This window comes from Paramormyrops kingsleyae, chromosome 16 (genome assembly GCF_048594095.1).
Source record: "Paramormyrops kingsleyae isolate MSU_618 chromosome 16, PKINGS_0.4, whole genome shotgun sequence".
Taxonomy (NCBI): domain Eukaryota; kingdom Metazoa; phylum Chordata; class Actinopteri; order Osteoglossiformes; family Mormyridae; genus Paramormyrops; species Paramormyrops kingsleyae.
In genome coordinates this window covers 28,559,014-28,581,923 of record NC_132812.1, presented here as the reverse complement: position 1 = coordinate 28,581,923, position 22,910 = coordinate 28,559,014, and the positions used below count along the sequence as shown (strand labels likewise).

General features: G+C 46.8%; 1 protein-coding gene across 1 annotated transcript in view; it reads left to right on the top strand.

Annotated features, from left to right (window-relative positions):
* Window positions 1-17,577, top strand: part of LOC111852788 (Krueppel-like factor 7) — a 28,505-nt gene extending 10,928 nt beyond the window's left edge. The window contains exons 2-4 of the mRNA XM_023829037.2: window positions 7,806-8,385; window positions 10,719-10,842; window positions 12,791-17,577. Of these exons, the coding sequence (XP_023684805.1) occupies window positions 7,806-8,385; window positions 10,719-10,842; window positions 12,791-12,842 (756 nt within the window). The 3' untranslated portion in view covers window positions 12,843-17,577. The remainder of the gene's footprint in view (window positions 1-7,805; window positions 8,386-10,718; window positions 10,843-12,790) is intronic.
* Window positions 17,578-22,910: the final 5,333 nt, after the last annotated feature.

Genomic DNA, 22,910 nt, shown 5'->3' with positions numbered 1-22,910 from the left:
TAAAAGCCTTTTTACCTCATCGACAAGACGACCCTTCTCCCGCCCGAGTGCGGGTGAGTGAAAGTCACCAGGTCCTGATTGGATTATCCCGCTTGGCAGTTGATGCCTGCCGGGCAGCTTTGCATGCCGATAAACTGACACCCAACCTCAGTGGTGTTAAAGGAAGGCAGGGGCTACGGCCTGAACTCGCGTCACCCTGCACTAAACCGCAACACCTTCGCTCCTCCTTTGAAGTGGGAAAGGATCCAAGACCAGTAACTAAAATGGCGGCTGGTTCAGATTCCAGTTTGGGATGTGCTGCAGTGCAGAGGAGCAGACTGACGCAAACCTGCTTCAGTAATCAGTTATCAGTATGCGCTGGTCAAGGGTACAGATGTCAGGCTTTCAATGTGCAATCAGCAGGTACTGTATAACTGAATGCATGGGCAGGGGTTCTGCTGGAATTGCCCCCCATGTGTGCTCCACATGTTGAGGAAAGTTAAACGGGGCACCTTGTGGCTTTTTCTACACCTTGCCCCTCTTTTGACCCTTGACCTCTACATGCATGTATACCAGGGTTTGTTGTGATGCAGAAGGGCCTCTTATGCAGTGAGTTTTGTAAGCTACGCCGCTAATAGCCCAGCCTGCTGATACTGCTTTGCTTCTACCCCAATCGACTAATACCCCTTTGCTGCTAATACCCCACTCTGTTTCTGCCCCAGTAATGTCCAACTCTGCTAGTACTCTCACTCTACAAATGCTCCTATAAACCTCTCCGGTAGGTTCAGGAGCAGACATCATGGACGTCTGCGGCAGAGATGGCCGCCTGGTGAGAGAATAGCTCAGGAGGAAGGTTGCAGGCCCATATTCTTTCAGCCCCCTGGGAGGGCTTGACATGCCCCCCCCCCCCCCAGACACCCCCCTCATGATTTAGTCCTCTCCAGAGTTATCAGCATTTCTGACAAGGCAATCCCCGCAATGCTCCATGAAACAGTAGGAGAAAACGAGGACCCAGGCTTCGTACATCTGCTCACTGCAGTGCCTTTAGTCATGGACCTGTTGCCAATTGATCCAGTTACTAATTTTTCACAGTGCGATCAGAGCTTCACAGAGCACTAACCCATAGTTCTGAACATGGTTACAGGAGTATAAATGTCTTATGACCTCAGAGCCCTATTTTTCTGGTTAAAATATAAACGTCAGTTTAAGCGTCTACTAAACTGCTGTATCTGACCTCAGACTACAGTTCCTTGTTTAGCTGGATTGCTGTGCTGTGGAAGCATAACGACTGAATGTTCTGCATGTGACCAATGGTGTGAGAGTATGGGCTGAGAGGGGAGGTCATGTGATCAGGGAGCTGCTGGAACAGGCAGGCTGAGGCATAAGATCAGTGCAAGAAGCGCTTAAGCTATAACCACTGTTGAGTGTTGGTAATGTTCATAATCAGAACAACTTATGAGGTAATAAGAAATGAGAATCTGCCGGAAAGGGCGTATTTGCGACTGCCTAGCTGAAAGTGCCGGAAGCCCAACGATGTAATAGCGAGAGCTGAGTCATGTTTCTTAAATTGCACAAATTCCTGATGTAAGTGTTCAGTGATACTCTCTATTTTTGTATATAATTCCAGTTAATTGTAAAACTGTACTGCAGAAACACTTCAGCAGCAAGCAGATCCTGGTGCTTCATGAGTCCCCTGTGCTGCTTTTGCTGGATCCTTCTCCGGCGCTCTGGGAACGCCGCAAAGGCGACACGTGGCAAATGGGAAGGCACTTCGGCTATTGCTGTGCCATTATCTGTGAAATGGTCTGTTGCTCTCCTGGAATGACAAGGCTGTACATCACTGAGATGCTCGTTCCTTTCCGCTGTGACATCAGTACTTTATCTGCCTGATTATTCTTTTCTTTCAGCTCTGGGAGTCACATCACTGTGTATCACTCTAAGCCAGTGTTTTCCAATCCGGTCCTCAGGGACCCACAGACGGTCCACGTTTTTACTCAAAAAAATGTGGGCTGTCTGGCAAGGAACTCGGAGGGAGCAAAAACATGGACCGACTGTCTGTCCCCGAGGACCGGATTGGGAAACACTGCTTTAAGCTATTTGGATTGACTTACTTTATTTAAATATCCCCATGTTGTTTCACTGAATGTGAACAAAAGGTATTATCTCACACCGACAACCGCAGAAGGCCTGTTTACACCTGCTTAACCAAACCCCCAAAACCCAAAATGAACTGCTGAGTGAATATTTGTTAAACTTGTGCAGTTAATATGTATTGAATTATCTATTCATGGAAGCAGTTACTAAGTTAAAATCATTATCGGCCCATTAAAGCTGTGTATGTGTGGGATTAAACAGGGAATTCTGTTCACAATGCAAGTTGCCCACTCTCTGCCAGAACTGTGTGACAGATCTGATCTACATACAACCATATAGAACAGATCCGATCTACAGATACATAACAGAAACTCTGTGGAACCGGTCTGATGTACAGATTCATTGCAGAAATACTATGGAATAGGCCTGATCTATAGATACGTAACAGAAACGCTGTGGAACCGGTCTGATGTACAGATTCATTGCAGAAATGCTATGGAATAGGTCTGATCTACAGATACGTAACAGAAACTCTGTGAAGCAGGTCTGATCCACAGATACATTACAGACTTTTTGAGGGGCAGGTGCTTGATACATCACTGTACCATTCTGTGGTACATCACAGAAACCCTGCAGAAAAAAACCAGATTTACCGATTTTAGTCAAATTGGACCAGATCTGAAAATGCTACATCAGACTGAAAAGGAATTAAACAAGCTTGATGGGCCGAATGGCCTCCTCTCGTTTGTAAATTTCTTATGTTCTTATAAGAAAATTAAGACATTAGCTCTTAGTTTTAGCTACTGGCATTGGCTGTGACATTTTACATATCAGTTTCATTGTTAGGATGAAGGTCACATGGCCACTGGCAGGGAGAGGTGTGCGTTGGCTCTTGTTTTGTAGCTGTGGCACCAGGGTGCTTTCGGCGGGGTCACTGGGGTCTCCCAGTCACTGGTGATCCGCCAGTGTTCCCCTAACTGCGCAGTGACATCCACAGGCGTTCCGTCTCGTTTAGTATAACGCTGTCCTCTGGAATTTTTCTGCAGTCCAGCTGCTGTGACAGCTTAGGTGGCCGTGAGCGCCAAGCAAGTGGATTTGGGGGGTTTTTACTGCTCGTTCCCAAGAGGCAGTAAATTTCAGCCTTCCTACCCGAGAAGTATCCTGATTTTGGTGGGGGGAGGCACCTGATCTAATGATCAGGGAGGTCTGCCACGGAGGAGCACAACCTGACGTGTTTTGGCTATGAGCCTTGGCATATTTTATGAAACATACTTAATATTCTCAAGACTGTAAGGACACTTCTCAAAACGATTCATGCATATAGCAAAGGTTATTAACTCATGTCTCAAAAGCAAATAATTCCACCAATGAATTAGGCAGTGCCACCAAAGTACAATCAGCATTGTTTTAACCATGAGTCAAAATGCTTAGATCTACTGTATTGTCAAAATGTAAATGTAATTCTGCTCCTGAGCTGCCAAATATTGAATAATACTCCATTCCCACTTTGTCTCATTTTCACTGACCGATTGTTATTCTTTAGCAAACTCATACTTATTCATGTCAAAGACACCGGTTTCATCTTTGCTAAGCTCCATATTCCAGCATGTAATGTTCACTGTTGAAAGAAATCACTCGCATGCATTTTTCAGATCTCAAGACCCAATACAAAATCAAGCAATAGTAAGTCAGGCAGCACTGTATGACACAAAAATAGCAAAATATCAATACAAGAACAACAAAATGGCACCAAATCATGTCCGATGGGAACCATAAATGCAACAATGGGGCATCACTGCAATTTAAGGAATATATTTTTGAAAATTTGGTGAACAGTTTTGCATGTGGTGCCCTACACAACGATTGCTCACTTATATAGCTTTGGGTGTAAAGTTATTAGAATGGGGAACTACATAATCCATTTTGAGCAACAAAACTAAAGCAACTGAAAATTGTGCCAAATGATGTACAAAACCATTTGCATACATGTACTACAACGTTTGGAAATTTGTGTGAAGCAATAAGAAACGGTGTTCTGATGTGCAGCAATGACATTAAGGCTGTGGGGATTGCATGTGTTCTTCTGCAAAAGTTAATTGTCATTTGAGAAATGCTCCAAAGCAATTGAGAAAAACTGTAAATTACCGCTTGTGACAAATGTATTACTGAGCAACAGGGATGGGGGCGTTGGGCGTTCCTGAAGGGTTCTGAGGTTTTGATTAGATCTGGAGCTAAAGATGTACCGTGTTTGGTCATGAGTTTGTGTCCGCGTGCATGTGTGTGTGTTTCAACCACAAGTCTGCCTTGTGACGAAAGGCCCAGGACGGACTCATTTTAATCCCGAAAGCCCTTTGTAAACTTATGTGTCACATGGATACTATGAACTGTGGTGACTCTGCTTTGGTAGCTACAGTGAACCAAGGTCATATGACAGTACACATCTGCTACCAGCAGAAAAGCACCTGCAAACACAGGTCCATTTCAGCCAGGATCCTGAGGCCATCGCTAAAAATAAAGTGATATATTAGGCATATAAAAAGTATTTTAAAGGTAAAATGTCTTTTAATAGGCCGGTGTCTTTATTTAAGGCTGCACATTTCTACATGTAAGAGGGCTGAGTCACGCTCTTCTGTTAATTTTGGAAATCCCGGGGTTGGAGCAAGGTCCGCACATGTTCCCGCAGCCCACAGACACTCTCGACTTAAACAAAAGCTTGTTCAAGCCATCAGACACAAATGCACAAATCCCGTTTGTTCAACTTGGGCCCCAGCTAAGCGGCACGGGGTTTTGGAAACGCTGCCAGCCACTGTCATCCCAGCAGACATGCTAATATCCCTCAGGCTGCATGCTAAAATGCTACTAGCAAGTCACTCTGGAAATGAATGAGAGCTGTTGTTTCCTGCAGCATTCATTGACTGTGCAGCTAAGTGTGAGCTCTCCACAGCCAGGGCAAGGGTTACTGTGTACACTGCATGTTTAGCATGCACACACACACAAGCTTGTGTTCATATCTTTGTGGGTATCATCCATTCATTTCTATGGGAAAAACCCTAATCCCAACAATGACAATCTTAACCCCTACCCAGCCCTTAACCATAAGTAACCAAATAAAATACAAGACTTTTGCCTTTTCAGTTTTTTAGATTTTCATAAAATTGAGTTTCCCCTTGTGGTCCCCACAATGTCAAAACACCCGGTTTCTATCACATTGTGGAAACATTCGGTCCCCATAATGTAATATGTACTTACCTCTTTCTCTCTCTCTCTCTCTCTGTCTTCAACATCAGCAAATTAGCTGAATAAAGAGTCTCTCTTCATCGGGTCATTTGAGTGGCTAATTACTCATCGATGCACGGTGTGCAGGGAAATGAGAGAGACATCACTTTTGCGTCGAGGTGCCGATTCAAACGGCTGGAGCACTTTCATCAGAACTTGCTTGTTTAGAAAGAATGAGCGATTCTTTGGTAAGATGCTGGTGGGGATCGCAGTGCACCGGTTTACAGGAGCTGCTGACTTTACTCTCTAGCACAGAGACGGTCCAGCTCAGCAGCATAGCGCTCATTATCCTCGCAGGCTTAGCAAACAGCTGCCTTGCTCTTGTTTACCTCATTGCTTACCTTTCTCAGCTAGGCACTAACCGGCCAGGGGGTGGAAGCAGACCGGCCAGTCCTGGACTGTAGTGCTTTGATGGCAGAATAAAACAGAATAGCGATGCTTTATTTATCTGCGGGGGAAATTGTCTTTTCGCTTCTCCCATCTTGCACGCCTTCAGACACAGAGATGCATATGCAGGTTAGAGTGAAGCCTGGGGTCCCAGTGTGCAGTCAGCCCCCCCCCCCAGCACCCCAGGAGTTGGGGGGGGGGTTAGGGGCCTTGCTTAGGGGCCCAACGGCAGCATCAGTCTGCCGGTCCTGGGATTTGAACCAGGCAACATTCCCATTGTGGATGTTGTAGTTCTAACCCATGGGGCTCCATACCACTCCTCAGAGGTGTTGAGCAAAGACCTGCATGCAAACTTGCATAGTCTGGGCCCCGAACGTCTGGACTGGACTTCATGTGGGACTACACTGGACTTCATGTGGGCCTGCACTGGACTTCATGTGGGCCTACACTGGACTTCATGTGGGCCTGCACTGGACTCCACGTGGGCCTGCACTGGAATCTATGTGGGTCTATACTAGCCTTTCAGACAGTGCCATTCTGTGCTCATAGCGATAGCTCAGGCTCTTCAGCATGTTATCCTGCTTTGCCTGCTTCTTGCCAATAGAGGGGCATGTATTTTTTTATAATCAGTTAATGCAGTAGTCAACTATAATCATAAACTACAGTTAAACACAGACCGTAAATTATGTGCAGTTTGACTGGGAAATAGCATTGCAGTGTAATTAATTGCTGTTTGGTGGGAACACGATTTGCTTCACCAACTGATATAATTTAGGGGAAAATATCTGTGTGCTTGGCTGGACACACAGATATACAGAAAGATTAAATGAAAGCGAGTGTTGACACTTTATACAAAAAAAATGAGGCGGGCAAAGCTGTGCCTGAATGCAGATGCTAATTTTATAATAGACTGTGCAATTTAATAAAGATGTGCTTATCACTCAAGTTCATTTTTAATAGCTGCCCCAGAAAATCACTGATTTATGTCTATATGCAGATGAGCTTTCAGATTGGGAAAGCTCTGTCCTCTTTAAAAGGAGAGCATTTCATTTTTTTTTTGCAAAATAGTGTTATGTTTATTTGTCAGATTGACAGAACCTAAAAATGCAATGTGCGCTTTCTGGTTTTAATACCTGTTTATCAATATAAGGCTAGTTAGAGCTTATGAAAATGGATAAAAGAGCCAAACTGATCATTTTAAATGGATCTCCACCTTGAAAACCCTGTTATTTTATTACAGGAAGGAATCCATCATTTTGTATTCGCTTTCTTACTTGTATTTTCAGCCCCTTGAGTCATTTGCTTTAAATCCTGTTTATTACCTAGGAGTGGCATGGAAAAGTCATAAAAGAAATAGTCTTACAAGGAAGGTTTTGTAAATAAACTGCCTTCTTTCTGTCTGAATGAAACAAACCGCGAGGCTGTTTTTGTCCTGCTTCTCTGGGTACCATGGTCAGAAGTTCCAGCACCAGAGGTGGATATTTCAGGTCCAGAAAGTAAAAGTTCAGACCAAGATTTTGTTTCGACCAACCAGCTGAGTACTGAGTGACTGTGAGTCTTTATGCTCAACTGGTTGGTTGAAACAAAATCTTGGTCTGGAGTTTTACTTTCTGGACCTGAAATGTCTATCTCTGTCCAGGACGATTCATGCATCGAGGCAACTGCCATGAATCACTGCTGTAGCAGGTCTTTTGGACCCATGCACTCAGTCTTAACCAGTTTGGTCTTCAAGCTGAAATCCCTGGGAAATGACTGGTGTGGAAACGTTATGCTAAACTGGATTATGAGTTTGAGGATTAGGATTAGGGTTACGGTTAGCATGCTACAACTTTCCAGATTCTTGACAGGTTGGTCCAAACCAGACAGGTTGGTTCTCTTAGATGTGACAGGGACTTATGATTGAAGACTAGTAAATGGGACCTGTTTTCTGCCAAGGCTTGTTGCTGACTTTAGTTTGGATGACATGCTGGTTTTCACTTTGGTGTGTTAGAATACTGTGTGTTGGGTTATACTGAGCTTGTTGAAAATGGATATTTTGGGCTGAACTCAGGTCTGTCTTTTTGCCGCAGACGTGCCTGGAGCTGGAGCGGTACCTGCAGACGGAGCCCAAGCGTCTGTCTGAGCTCTTCGATGAGGGTCTGGAGGGCCTTCTCACGCCGGCCTTCCTGAAGGGGGACAGTGAAGATGAGCTGTCGGATCCGCTGGTGCCCGGTCCGGCCGAGCGGTCCGGCACGCAGACACAGCCCGTGCCACAACCCCCCCCCAGCGGGGTCAACGCCGCCCAGCTGAGTGCGGTAACATCTCTCACGCCGCCTTCGTCACCGGAACTGGGCCACCACCAGATTAAACCACCACCACTGCCCGCGGTGACACCCACCGTATCCGCCTCTGAGGGGACACTGACGCTTAAGCTGGTGGCCAAGCGGGTGGGGCTGGCGGGGGCCAGGCTGGTAGCAGCCCGGGCGCTGCCTTCACTCACGGGCCACGGCGTGCTGAGCGATGAGGGCGAACAGGATGGACCAGGGGTCCTGCCAGGGGGAGGCGATCTACCAGAGAGCAAGAAGAGAGTCCATCGCTGTCAGTTTAATGGCTGCAGGAAGGTGTATACCAAGAGTTCCCACCTGAAGGCCCACCAGAGGACTCACACAGGTGAGAGATCCCAGAATGCAATGCTCCACTAGCTGTGCAGGGCAGTGATTACCTCTCAAAACGTGGCCTTACCTGTTGTGCCCGAGACGGTTAACACTGGGTGTTTTCCAGTATGCGTACTTCACCGTATCTGTGTTTTATGTCGCCTTCCATTGCCAAAGACCAGATCCAGTACTTAGAACAGACACAGGGGAGGGTAAAAATGCCTGCATGTTGTTCTTGCCCCTCCCCAAATATCAAGGATACATTGGTTGCATCCTTGCCAAGCAAGATCAATCCCATGATTCATTGCGCCCTAAAGTTCTTGGGAGGCAAGTTAGAACAACTGCTCTTACCAAGGCCACAAATACAATCTCTGCGTTTTTGGTATTTGGAAACATCCATTGCCTGGCCGTTCTAAGATTCTGTCTACAGTACCGCTGCTCACCGGCGTGCAACATGCTAATGCTAAACCTCGGCAGAGGGGAAGTTAGTGGTCAGGAGAGCAAATCTAATTCCAAGGTGGGCTTAGCCATGGAAGGTCACCGGTTGCTTGATTAGAGAGGAGTGAAATAAGGATGTGCATTGAGTTCCCGTTGGTTCGTTCAAAGACGCAGTGCAGTGCAGTGCAGTGCAGTGCAGCAAGCTCCTGTTTGTTCATTAAAAGGCACAGTGCAGTGAGCTCTCGCTTGTTCATTAAGACCCAAAACAATGTTGTGAGCGTCCCCTTTGTTCATTAAAAGACTGGCTCAGAGATGTAATTAGCTTAATCCTCTTTTTGGATATTTTCATAAATTATTGACACAGTAAGATTAGCAGAGAATTAAATGGCCCAAGCGGAAGTGATGCAGCTTCAGCTGAATTTCTGAAAGGAGCCTTTTAAGCAGATAAGAAACAGTATAAAGAGACTTTTAACTAGTAAAAGATGTACTTTGACTCAAGAAATGTGATGCTTCAGGAAAAATAATGGTCCATGACTGGCTTTTACCCTGCAGATTTAACAACCTCAGAGACCATATTAGCTTCACTATCTCCAGCTGACTGAGGAAATGTAATTAATTGGTTCCAAGGCACCTGTGAGGTGGGGGGTGTTGCTAGGAGACAACATCAGCACCAGGAGAGAGTCAGTAATTGGCTGATGATTTGTTACTTTTGTACCAGTCTAAGTCTGCACCACTGCTTTAGTGTGAAATCCACCATCCGCCAGACTCAGACTCTGTCGATTTGGGTTGCCAGGCAACCGTATCACACTCAGGAACTGAAAAGCCGTAATTGGCTGGTGGTCCAGACTGTCCGTGGGTGCTGGATTCAGCCGAGCTCACTGCTTTCTCAGGTTCCTCTCTCCCTCTATTGCCCTAGTCGCTAGGCAACTGCATTATGCATTCTGGCCTAACCAGGATTTAACTGGTTGGCTTTGCTGTTGCCATGGCAGCAGGTCCAAGCCTGCCTGGTTGCCGTTTGGCCGTTGGGTTGGGGGAGGAGGCGTGTTATGTTTGTTGGGGGGTGGAGGGGGGGGGGGGTGTCAATCCTGTCTCACACCTGCATCCATCACCCAATAGCGGGAAGCCTCTGATGGAAAGGGGGGGGGGGGGCAATCTGCTGGGGGCACTTTTACAAGCTTGAGGTTATTTTTATTAATACACAACAAGAAAGCTTATTGGCCTTTTAGGCATCTATTTAAGGAGCAGGCAGAAGATTGTGAAGTAAGAGCTCTTTGATTTTCTTGTTTACAGCCCCATAAAAATGACCTGACCCTGATTACCACCACCTACTTAGAGCATTTTTTCATGTTCCATTGATGGGGGGGGGGGGGGGGGGATGGTGTCACTTACCGCTGCCTGAATTCGGCCCACTGGCCTGTGTTTCACTCTATGGACTTTTGGGCCTGTTACAAAGATGAGTGGCTACAGCAATGAGCAGAGACAGGAGCAGCTGGCTGACAATTCATGTACTAATACCCCCAATAAGCATCATTTGGAAGCTTAATTATTCCCAACCCCTCCTCCCATCTCAGATCAGCCCCCCCCTCCCCCAGTGCCGCACAGGCTGTTAACCAGGAAGAGCTACTCCAGTGCACAGACACTCCTACCAGGCTCCAACCACGAATACAACCGCTAGTTAAAACACCCATGAATATTTCCTGAGGTTTAGATGTCAGTGGTACTGGGGGGGCGGGGGGTGCTGTTAGAGCTGAGTGTTGATTGGGTCCAGTCTCTAGACATAGCTGGTCTTCTTGGGGCTGACCGTTGATTGGGGAATGGGATTCCCTAGAACTGAGTGCCGATTGGCCGTTGTTTCTGTGGGCGTGTTCGGCGGGGCCCAGGTAAGCTGATGTTGCCGTGTTACTCTTGCAGGTGAGAAGCCGTACAAATGCTCGTGGGAAGGCTGCGAGTGGCGCTTCGCCCGCAGTGACGAGCTGACGCGGCATTACCGCAAACACACCGGCGCCAAGCCCTTCAAGTGCAACCACTGTGACAGGTGAGATGCGCCAACAGTCTCCTGTACATACGCTCCTCTGCGCGATCACCTGCTTCTGTTTACCTACACTCCTGTCCTCAGGAAACACGAATGCACATATAAACAGGTAGCATGCTTTACGGGTTCTGTCATCGCTGACACACCATATTACACACAGCTACTGCTCTTCAGCCTCCCAGTCAACATCATTTCACTCCCCAGTCCTTCCTCGTTCATGTCATCCACCAGGATATTATAGAAGATAATAGTGTTACTTTACCCGTGGGGAAGTAGTCTTTCTGCGTACCCCGTCTTGGTCTCCTTGACGCATAGACACATACACAGGTGTGAGGGTGAGAGTAAGTTTGGGGGTCATAGCATTCATCACCCTGGAGCTGGGGGGTTAAGGGCGTTACTCAGGGACCCGACGGCGGCATCAGTCTGCCTGATCCGAGATTCGAACCCGTAACCTTCTTAACCTGCTGAGCCACACACTTCTCCCTTCTGTGGGGATGATTTTAGCACAGCTTGGAGAAGCGAGATGATCATGAGCAACGCGCATTCAGTGAACAACCGCGTCGTACCGTGCTGCGTCTGTGGGGATCGATGGTGCTGCTTTCGGCAGGGATGGATGTGGGGAGGATGCCCGTCTTGCCCTTGTCAGGACCCCCTTCGCTAACGGTGCCTTCTGTTCTCATTAGTTTAACACCCTCAGACAAACGGACGTCTCTGCCGCTTGGTCCATCTAGCAATGACTTTTAACATGACAATGAGAGCCAGTGTGGCGGGAGTCCTTTGGGGAAGCGTGGGGGACACATAAGGTGTCAAAATGGCCAGCATACGCACATGCCACCACCCGTGTAAAAGAGCTGTGATTAATACAGTCAGATCAAGCCTCACCCCCCCGTCCCAGAGCCAGGGCTGCAGGTGCCAGGTTTCCGGCGAGCGGGCGGGCGGGGAGACCCCACCGAGTTTGACCTCACTGCTCTACCCATGCTGGCCGACTCAGGAAGGGAAGCGCACCTCGTACACCCACACGCCAGCTCCCATCTCGGGGGGGGGGGGCGCGTGGGGGGCAGGGTGATGCTAATTTACCGAGACGTGCTCGGCGGCGACCTGCACTTGGCCTGCTTTCATCTACAAGGGTCACGAGCGGAGATTTCGAGGGCGGAGGATGTGGAGTGTGAGTCGGGGAGGCCTGCGGGTCGCTCTCTTCTCGCTCCAAGCTGCAGCCTCCCGCACCCCCCTACCCCCCCCCCGGAAAAATGTCTATTGTGTCTCGGCGTGATTCAGACTTCAGAGTGTTTCCATTTCGGTTCACACCAGTTAATAATAGATGTAGCCGGGGGCAAATTTAATTTTCAAAAACCATTTATCATTTTTCCCCCCACATTTTGTTTTCCTTTGGTCTTGTTCATTAAAATTTAAATTTATATTATTACGCATACAGACCTAGTACCGCAGCCCTTGTGGACACCTACGTGTGGAGCTTTCCTTCTAGTGTCAGCGGAAGATCTGAAATAGTTCGACACTGACTCCTGATTAGGGAGCCAGAGTCCCTTCAGACACCCTTGGGAACTTTCACGCTGGTTACTGTGCTAAAGCCCTATTCACTTTCCTTTCTCCATAAATGTTTACTTGTATGCAAGGGCTCTAGCTGAATGGGCTGCAGAGTTTCAGGTGCTGAAGAAGCATTCGGCGCATCTAATTCATTATTCATTTATGAGGCGGCACTCTGTTAATATGAGAAAACCTCTGTACCCTGCACTTCCAAAGCAGACAGTGTTGCCTGTGGCAGCATTGACTGTTTATTGCATAGCATTTCCCTTGTGGTTAACACTCCCTTATACGGTGCGTAATGGATTATTGGCATGGCGGACACTCCTACCCAGAATACCCCACAGTGGTTATGGAGATGCAAGCCCCGCCCCCAACATGCCTCTGACTCCGTCTGTCCTTTTATCTGCAGGTGTTTTTCCAGGTCAGACCACCTGGCCCTGCACATGAAGCGGCACGTCTGAATCAGCGCGCGCGGATGTTTGTGTGTGTGAGCGTGAGAGAGCGAGAGAGAGACGACGAGCAGAGTGGGGAGCGTCGGCGCTCCGTTCAGGGAGGACACCCGACGAAGACCATCTCGGGGGGACGTCGGAGGGCCGTCCAGAATGCGCCGAGGCGGCAGAGGGCAGCGTGACGGAGTGACAGCTAACGGGCTCGCCTTTAACATATGCACACAGCCCAACCATCTCCCTTTCGTCAGCAGATTAGCCATGCCTTACCTGGCTGGAGCTGGGAGTCAGACACTGCCAAGCAATTTTGCTGATCCAAGTTATTCCCCATTTACTGTTTTTTTCCATTACATAAAACCCAGAGAGACTTTGGAAAAAGAAAAGCAGAAAGAACATTTGCAGACGTTGAATGTCAGCTCACGGAAGTGGCGGGACTCTTGAGGTTTCGGTTAAGGTCTTAGGATAATTCTTTTGTGATTTTTTTTTCCCCTTCTGTTTTCCAACTCTCATGGGTCATTTTCACAGTCTAAAAACTGCAGTTATCTCAACCACAAAAAAGGCCACTAGACTTAACATCTACATGGAGAAGCGTGGCAGCAGAAGCCTTGGGGCACTGAAGCCGATGAGGGGGAGTGTTTAAAGGGCAGGACCCCTGCTCTCTCACCGTCAGGCGTGTTACCCACCCGGCAGACCCAAGATCGGCACAGAAGCACATTCTCACCTTTTAACAAAGCAGCTCTCATGTCTTTTATTCGTAATTTTAGGTAATTATGTCTTAATACACATTTAATTGTTTGCTCTCTTTCCGGAAGGCAGAATGTCCACATATGGAGGAAAATATAAACTCTGCAAGAAAAACAGAGGAGATGAAAGGAAACTTTGAGGAACGGCTTCATGGTTTCTGGCACAAAATGAAAGCAAGTTCTGTTTTTCATTTTCTGTTCTTGAATTTTTGTCAAAACAGTTGTCTACAAAGCAAACTTTGGACAGGTACCATAGCCAAAATCCCCACTGGAGAGTTAGACGAAGGTGTGATGCAGGCTGGCACCAGTGACTCGAACGTTTGTCTTTGAACAAGGTGCTTATCCATGCCTTCGGGAACTATAGCACCCCCCGCTTGGCCAGCAGGGCAATGCAAGTTTCAAAACTGTTAACAGTTTCAATGTTGCCTGTGCATTTTTCAAACAGGAAGATGAAGACTCATGAAAAACCCAAAAATACAAAAAAAAAGAAAACTGGTCACATATACAGACAGGACAATTTCCATGCTGGACGTGCATGGAGGTGTTAGGGGTTAAGTACACACACACAATTCAAAGCAAAACACTGCATGGTGAACTCACGTACAGATTGCTACATACTTTTCCTGTCCCAGAACTTTCACAGTAGAATTTTAGGGTTTTTGTTATATTACTTGGGACTGTGACTTTGGAATTAGAAATGAGCACATTACCACCTTTTCTCCTTTTTCACTGTAACACAAAGCATGTTTCCAGTTAATTCTAATGGCATTATTATGAGTCCATTATCATCACCATACTCTGCTATCTTGTGGTCATCACCATACTCTTCTTTCCTCCTTGTGGTCATCACCATGCTTTGCCATGATTGTCATGGTCATCACCATGCTCTGTTATCTCATGGTCATCACTATGCTTTGCTATCCTTCTCATGATCATCACCATGCCGTGCTATTCTCCTTGTGGTCTTCACCATGCTGGCCTTCTTGCCGTCTTTACCATGTTTTGCCATCCTCCTTTTGGTCATCACCATGCTCTGCTATCCTTCTCATGGTCAACAACATGCTGTGCCATCCTCCTCATAGTCTTCATTATGCTCTTCTATCCTTCTTGTGGGCTTTACCATGCTCTGCTATCCTTTTTGTGGTCATTACCATGCTCTGGTATCCTGCTGATGGTCATTACCATGCTTTTCTGTCTGTCATGTGGTCTTCACCATGCTCTAATATCCTTTCTGTGGTCTTCACCATGCTCTGCTGTCTTTTTTGTGGTCTTCACCATGGTCTGGTATCCTTCTTGTGGCTGTGACCATGCTCTGCTATCCTTCTCATGGTCTTCACCATGCTCTGGTATCCTTCTTGTGGTTGTGACCATGCTCTGGTATCCTTCTCATGGTCTTCACCATGCTTTGGTATCCTTCTTGTGGTCATGACCATGCTGTGGTATCCTCGTGGTCATCACACTCTCTGCTGTCCTTCTGACTGCATGGACCTTTGCAGAGAGGGCAACCCATGCTGGATGTAACCGATCCTCCTGGACAATCCTGTACAGCCTTCAGGGAGCAGTGCCACCCAGCCTGGCCAATACCAAAAACCTGTAGCACGTACCTGCCAGCATGTGGTGCCAGGGTCAGGGGTCTTTCACATGGCACCACTGCCCCCTGTGTGCCCACCACAAGCAGACCGACATCCTTTCTCCACGACTTGCCACGTACATACCTATTTCAACTGTCTGTTTTTCTACTAATAGGATTGTTTTCTTCAACACTAAGAACTTATGCCAAATTTTTATTGGGAAGTGGGGTATATTTTCTATGTTTACATACAATGGAGTTGCCATTGTGGCACTGCTAGTGCGGGATGGCGTGCAAGCCTGTGTCTGTGTGTCTGTGCCCAGATGTGGTGATGGTCGCTGTGGTAATGCTTCTGCATCACTATGGTCTTGTGGTGGCATTGCAGTGAGACTGTAGTGACATATGTCCTGGCCACCTGGTCAGAACAGTGAGCTCCTTGATGCTGTTGGCCTTGTTGTTCATTGTACTTGGACTTTACCTTTGACTGCCAAACAGAGGAACAGTCTCCTCTTTCAGATCACCTTCCCTCTGCTTATTTATGTAGCTTGGTAGCTTGTGCCGACACTGTCATCCTAACCCTCCAAGCTGTACATGTCAGTCAGTATCTGTTCCCAGTCTCTACTGCCCAACGATGCCAGTCTGAGTTATGATGAGTAGCATGAGGTTGCTGAAGGGGGAATGTAGCTCTGACCTTGGGGATATCTTTTTGCAGAGTAGTTAAATGCTGATTGGGAAATCCCATCCAATTTACCTGTTTGTCAAAGCAATTCCTGTCCTTGTGCAACTTGCGACACCACAATCATTTTGTGAGCGTGGCCACATAATTGTGGTCTCCCTCCATCCAGGAACATCTGTGACTGGTAACCACATTCCTGCACAGTTTCCTCCAAAGGGACAGAAATGATTCAAGTGAATGTGGTTATGGATAGAAGGGAAGGCTTTAAACCAACAGAAATTGTACAAAACAAGGCACTAGCAACCACACACAAAACAGTCTGTTAGCCTACTGAGAAAATAGATTTGTCTATTTCCAAGGCAAGTTACAAAAGAGATATTAAGACAAACAAATGTCCCTCCTATTTTTGGAGGTTTGTTATGTGTCCTGTCCCATCATGTCTGGGGATGATGTACGAAGGTTGGAATCACCTCTCCAGGAAAAATGCACACTCATGCATTACACAAAAATGAGCCATAACATATAGTAATTGGAGAGTGAAGGAACAGGTGACGTTTGACCATTCTGTGCGACCTCTTCAGTAAATATAAGTGGAACAAATCCACTTGCTGCAAAGTTCGTGCTGGAATTGTATCTGGTTCTTGAAAGATACAGTGACAGCAACATTCAGCATACCAGACATACAGACAAAGTGGTCACTTTGACCTGAAGGTACCAGGCAGTGGAGGGGGGGGGGATTTTGTGTTGAGCATTTAACTGATAAAATGTTGCAAAATAGCACAGACACGGAGTCTACATGCAGGATGCACCTTACGAAGCAGGACCAGAGGCCCAACACTTCTTGTCTCAGGGTCCTGATGTCATCTGGCATTTGGCAGCTTCACACCTAACATTCCCACTCAAGCGCCGGGCAGAGGCCAATGATGTAAGCTGGTTAGATCCACCTTAAGCGTCTGGATGAGTCTTTTTGAGTCGGCGAATTGCAACACGATTATACAACACACACCAAGCGTATCCTAGCACAGCGTGTGAAAGGCAGCGAACACCTTCTCAGCCCGATGGAGACTCTGTTGGCCCACGTGCTTCGGGGACCAGATTCAAACAGCGCACCCATTGGCTGAGTTTAAGTTGAAAGTGCTGTCGGCTGTTTGGTTCCGGTTGCCCCTGAGGTGGATGGTCCGTTAGGCCGGGTTCCCAGTGCACTGCAGCGGGTTCCACCCGTCCACCTGCCCTGCTCATCCTAAGTAAGTTGGTTCCCCACCAGCGTTTCTCCATCTTTTGCTGACCCTGGCTGCGCGTCGCAGATGGAGCATCTCCGAAGATCCGGCCGATCTCCTCAGCTTCTCTGTGGCCCTCGTTTCACGGCCAACAGCAGCGTCTCCCACAGCAGCTCCCTCACATTCCGACTGCAGGCTCTTTAACCAGCCATTCCGCTTCCAGGCTGGACTTCCCAACACCATTCACGGCCCCTTACTGGTCAGAGCCCCCTGAGCTCACATCATCCGCTCTCAGCTCCTCACCTACCCCCTTCTCACTTTCCCTCCTTTTTTATTTGCTGTACAAAGTGTTTAAAATATTATTTGTATTATATGATGTTAGTATGGTAATGTTCTTTATTAAGGAAAAAGAAGAATTTATTTTTGTTACTGGTCTGTTTCATAATTCTTTTTTAAATTGGTATAGTAAGATATCTATGCAAGAACCGTTCTGTGGAGCATTTTTATTTAAGAATGTAATATGTGTAATAAATGGTAGAATCTATTTGTCGTGGATTTCTTCTGTGATTGGAAACACAGTCTTTTCATAGACGACGTGCCACTCAGGAGCCTGTGTTATGCTGTATAACGTGTCACCCCTCCAGAAAACAGACTCCTGTAAGCTGGATGTATTGTAGAAGAACCAGCCAAGTTGCGGCTCCATCTCCTGGCAGTAAATAAGACTGTTATTACGAATCAGAGCTCATGAATATCTATGACCTTCATCAAATCCCCTCTCAGGGCAAAATGTATAACACATTGCTTAATTAGGGCTCGCTATTAACATGTCAATGGCCCCTCTGCCATTTCAGAAACCTCCGCCCATGACTAACAGATTAAAGAGGTAATCCGATAACTAATGGGTAATTAGGGAGCAATTACACAGTAGAAAATGGGCTCGTTCATAAATGTAGCTCTCTGAGTGTCTTGCTGGAAGGCTCCACATTCACAGCTAATTGAAAGGGACATTGTCATCAGCCAGGTGACAGCTCTAGGTGTGAGCTGGGTAACTGTGCTGGTTTTGATGCCATGTCTTCAGGGAGCTGTCTGTCAGCATAAACTACAAGGAAAACATTTCCCATTTTATGAGATGCATGCTAGTCTTAGTGCTAGCCATTTCGCTGACCGGTGTGAGGTTGGGTGTGCTGTTCCATAGCTGATCCCTGAACTGGTCCTTGTGTTGTTGGGTGTGTTATTCCACATACTGATTCATGTACTGATTCATCTTCTATTGGGTATACTGATCCATGTGTCATTGGACGTGCTGCTCTGTGTGCTGCTCCATGTGCTGTCCCATGTACTGATCCATGTGCTGATGGATGCGCTGCTCTGTGAACTGATCCATGTGCTTCTGGGTATGGCTTTCTGTGTGCTGCTCTATGAACTGAACCATGTGCTGTTGGGCGTGCTGCTCCGTGTGCTGATCCATGTGCTGTTGGGCGTGCTGCTCCGTGTGCTGATCCATGTGCTGTTGGGCATGCTGCTGCGTGTGCTGATCCATGTGCTGTTGGGCGTGCTGGTCCGTGTGCTGATCCATGTGCTGTTGGGCGTGCTGCTGCGTGTGCTGATCCATGTGCTGTTGGGTGTGCTGCTCCGTGTGCTGATCCATGTGCTGTTGGGCGTGCTGCTCCGTGTGCTGATCCATGTGCTGTTGGGTGTGCTGCTCCGTGTACTGATCTATTCACTAAACTTTAGTCAGGTAATGGTATGTAGCTGAATACTGGTGCAAAAATTACCCATCAACGTGCTTAATATCATTTCAGAATCCAGTGCAGTGAAAATGTGCTTAGACTCCATTGGATATTTTATACTGAGCTTGCCCTAGGCTGTTAAACCTGAGGAACCGACAGCTCAGTGCATCCACCATGCACATTCGCACAGCCAGGTGCCCCCCCCCCCCCGCGGGTGCGGCTCTAGATGGGAATGGCAGGCAGTAATTAATCCGTGCCTCAGCCGGTGGGAGCCGCATGTCAGTGAATATTTAACGCAGCCGCTGGCTCACCAGCTTTGCCTTCCATTAGAGCGCTATTCACTGTCTGCTACTTTCCAGCTGCCTCTCTGGAGAGCTCAGCACGCTCTTAGATACTCCCATTTCATCACATGATCAATTATGAACCTCCTTCCCTTGAACCTGAGACACAGTATAACAGTACAATATATATTCACAAAACTCATAACGGTAATTGTCTGCCTTGTCCTCGTTGGGTCGGATAATTTTAATAAACTCATTGTGCTGATTAAAATAAATCACTAGAAAGATTCAATTATCTCTCCTTCACTGGATCAGATGAATAGGTAATTTTACTGTAGTGCTATTCAGCCCCATAACTGTAATTGAAAACTGCCGCATCATTTTCCCTAACTTTTGCCATTAACATTTAGACCTGAAAGTTAATAAAAGCACCAAACCGCATGTGTAAATCTCCTTTGTTTTAAATTTAGTAAACACTGAAACAGGGGCAGTGTGTGCTTCAGTGGGTTAAGATTCTGTTCTTATGACAGGAAGTTGTCGGTTCAAATCCCATGGTCAGCAGGATGATTTCAGCATCATGCCCCCAAGCAGGGCCCCTGACTCCGACCGCACTAGGGACTGCGAGACTCAGCATTCTCAAAAAAAAACTAAAAAAAAGCGCTTGTTAGCACACAGAAACCCTTGAAGTAGTGGTCCCACAAAGACTCTGAGACAATGTTAGATCAGAGCTGATGGGGGTGCGGTTACCAGAATGACATTCTGCCATTACACACTTGGATATAAAACACGTGAAGACGGAGCCAGTTCTGCCGATTCCGCACATCCTATTTCAGACTCGGTGTGTAAATATTTTTACATCAAGCCTGTACAGCAAACAGACGGATAATAATAAAGCAGAAGGTAGGACCACTTTGAAGTGAACGACAGGAGGGGAAAAAAACTCAAGCAAAGACACTGTGCTCTGTGGGTCCAGTAAGGAGGTGAGCATGGGGTCTCCAGGCAGTAAATGACACAGGAAGTGCACCCCCTTCACTGCACACCAAGAGAAAGGGAGCTGTACATCGTCTATTAGTCTGTGCCCCCACCATTCCCACACTTTGACCCCCATTCGGTTTCTCATCTATGTTTCATACATGACCGACAAAAAGACAATCGGACCTGCGCTACCGTGATGATTCACTCCGACAGCCTGTCACTGGTATGTATATCCCCTCCCCGACTCAGAGACACACGCCCCAACGCTCAGGGGTGACGTCCTGCCCCAGGAGTCCTAGAGAATAAGAGGAAGGGAGAGGGCTTGACCCTCTACTGTCCAAAAGCCGGCCTCTCTGTGAACACTTCACCATCTGCCCACTTGCAGATCCTTCTCCACACACATACATAATTACTGGATCGCATACATCTTCTGTCTTTCTGTTCTCGCATCACCATGAAGAGACCTACGCTTCATCAGCTGAAAAGCTAGCAGTTGCCTGCTGTTACTAACTACTTAACCTGAAGTACCTCACCGATAACAAAATATAAAACTATAAGTGGTCTAAGTGGCTCTCTGTCTTAATGTCTTTATGCTTGCTAACAATCAGTACTGTAATAGCATAATGTAATAATGCAGCTGGGTGGCACTGGGTGGAATTGCTCAGCCCTGACTTCATTGACTTGGCTGTCCATCTGAATTTTAACATGGCTGGAATATAGCCTCCTTATCCACTTTACCTGGGGTTGCTTGAGCAGATGATGCCACTTCTGGTGATTCCCAATCAGATAAATTTGTGACTATTCCATTTTGTTTTTACTTTGTGTATTGTATTCCTATTTATTAATTTTATTTTGCTCATTATTTCACATGTTACTAAATTTATTTGCTTATTTATTCCTTATTTATAATTGCTTATTTATCTTAGATTCTCATTCCTTCTTTACGCACTTTCTTTGACCTGTATACCTTACTTGTGTAGCTTTTCCATCTTTGTCTATTTTAATTGTATATGTGAAGCACTGTATGCTACATCGTTATTGTCAGCAGGGTCATTCAGCACAGATTTTGGTCCGGTGATGTCACTATTTGTTTCTGTGCGGCATTAACTCACAGATTCATTGATAGTGAGGAAGGTGGACATCGGAACAGGAAGTGGTTTTAAAGGGCTCCAGTGCATCCCTTTCTTAGAAGTGGCTATCTATGGAGCCAGGGCTGTTTTCACAGGTCAAGCCAGGCTTCTATTCAACTAATTCTCACCCACACGACTTTAGTTTTGGCGCTAAAATTGGCGGCTCTATCGTAGTCGAAGGCCATCTGTCTCCCGCTCCCACATGCTTTCGTACATCCCGGTCCTTCTCTTCCAAATGCTCCTTATCTATTTTCCCCCTTCAGACAGAGCCAGAGATCAGCGGACGGATTCTGGACCCAGAGCTGCTCCTGGTGCCCCTGGTGTCTCAGTCAGCCTACTCCGCTAATTACACTCTTTATTTAAATTTTTTTTTCTACAACCACCCAGCAGCTGCCAATGTTATATCACCAGCTGTGTCTCGGGCTGCTTGATCCCCAGGGGTCACTGCCACTTGTCTGCCCCCCCATTTGAAACGTGGACCCTGTGGCCAGATCAAAGCTTTCTCCGAAGACTTGTAGCCTGGTGCTACCAGAAAAAAGCAGAGGATGTCTGTCATACACAGTCGCCTCTGATGTACGGTCGCCATGAAATCGATGCAAATTGCACACGCGGCCGTTCAAAATGCACAATTCACAAACCAGTCTCATGCCGAGATTGCTTTGTCTGTCAGAGAGGTGGAGGTAACAGTGCAGTCACAGTGTCTCTCGTCAGCTGGAGCCAGTGAAACGGCTATAAAGAGAGACATACTCGTGGCTCTTTCCTCTTTTGTCTTGGCTTTCATGACGGCCCATTTTCAGCAGGTGTGAGGCAGAGATGGGGCCAGACTTGAGCGAACGGGTTGGCTGAGTGTCTTGAGAAGCCTCCAGCGTGTCAACAGGGACCCTCAGAGTCACATTCACCACATCATACGTCTTTTCACCCCATCTCTCAACACGGCAACACGCCCGGCACTTTAAGACTTTATTTTACCAAAACTTGGAAATTATTCAAATGGAAAAACGAGTCACTAAAATTTCAAATAATCCACGACAGGGAGGCATACTGTACTGGGTTCCAGCAAACAGCTCTATGTTGTTCAGACCCAAGGCGTGAAGGGCGTGTATGTGTGTGAGAGCATAAGTGTTTGGGAAGTAGTCATGCACGGTGGAGGTGTCCTGCGGGGGTGAGCCACAAGTCTCAGGACAGGCTGCTGACCTCTGTGAGCTGACCTCACGCGCAGGTCCTGGTAATGTGTGAATGGAATATAATCAGTCTGTACTTTGTTGTGCAAGAATGGAACCCTTATCCGGCTAATTAGCAGTACTGAGATAACAAAAAATAATGATGAAACATTAATTAATTGCACCACTGTTGAGAAATAGTAAATAATGCTGTTTTGCGCCAACTAAACAAAAGGCATCTGCTTTCTTAAAACTTTGTTTGTTTACATTGATATTGACATTGATATTTTATTCCCTTGTTTTATTACCTTTTGCACAAAATATTAGATTTTTAGCTTTTGGTTTGATTTTTGGATTAGGTCAAAAATAACACTCTTTACGGTCAATAACTTGCATCCTGCTGTCACACCTGCTTTACTAATTGGTTAATTGCAGCTGGTCTGGGGTCAGTTAGAGGCCAGCCTTACTTAAGGAGAGACCAGTGGTCACTGCTTGTTGTTGGCAGTGTTCTGTGAGCACAGGGCTCAGTCGTAACCTCGCCAAAGGTTTGTGTTTTTTGGGGCTGTCAGTGTAGGTCTGTGTTCTCTTTTGTGATGGTCAG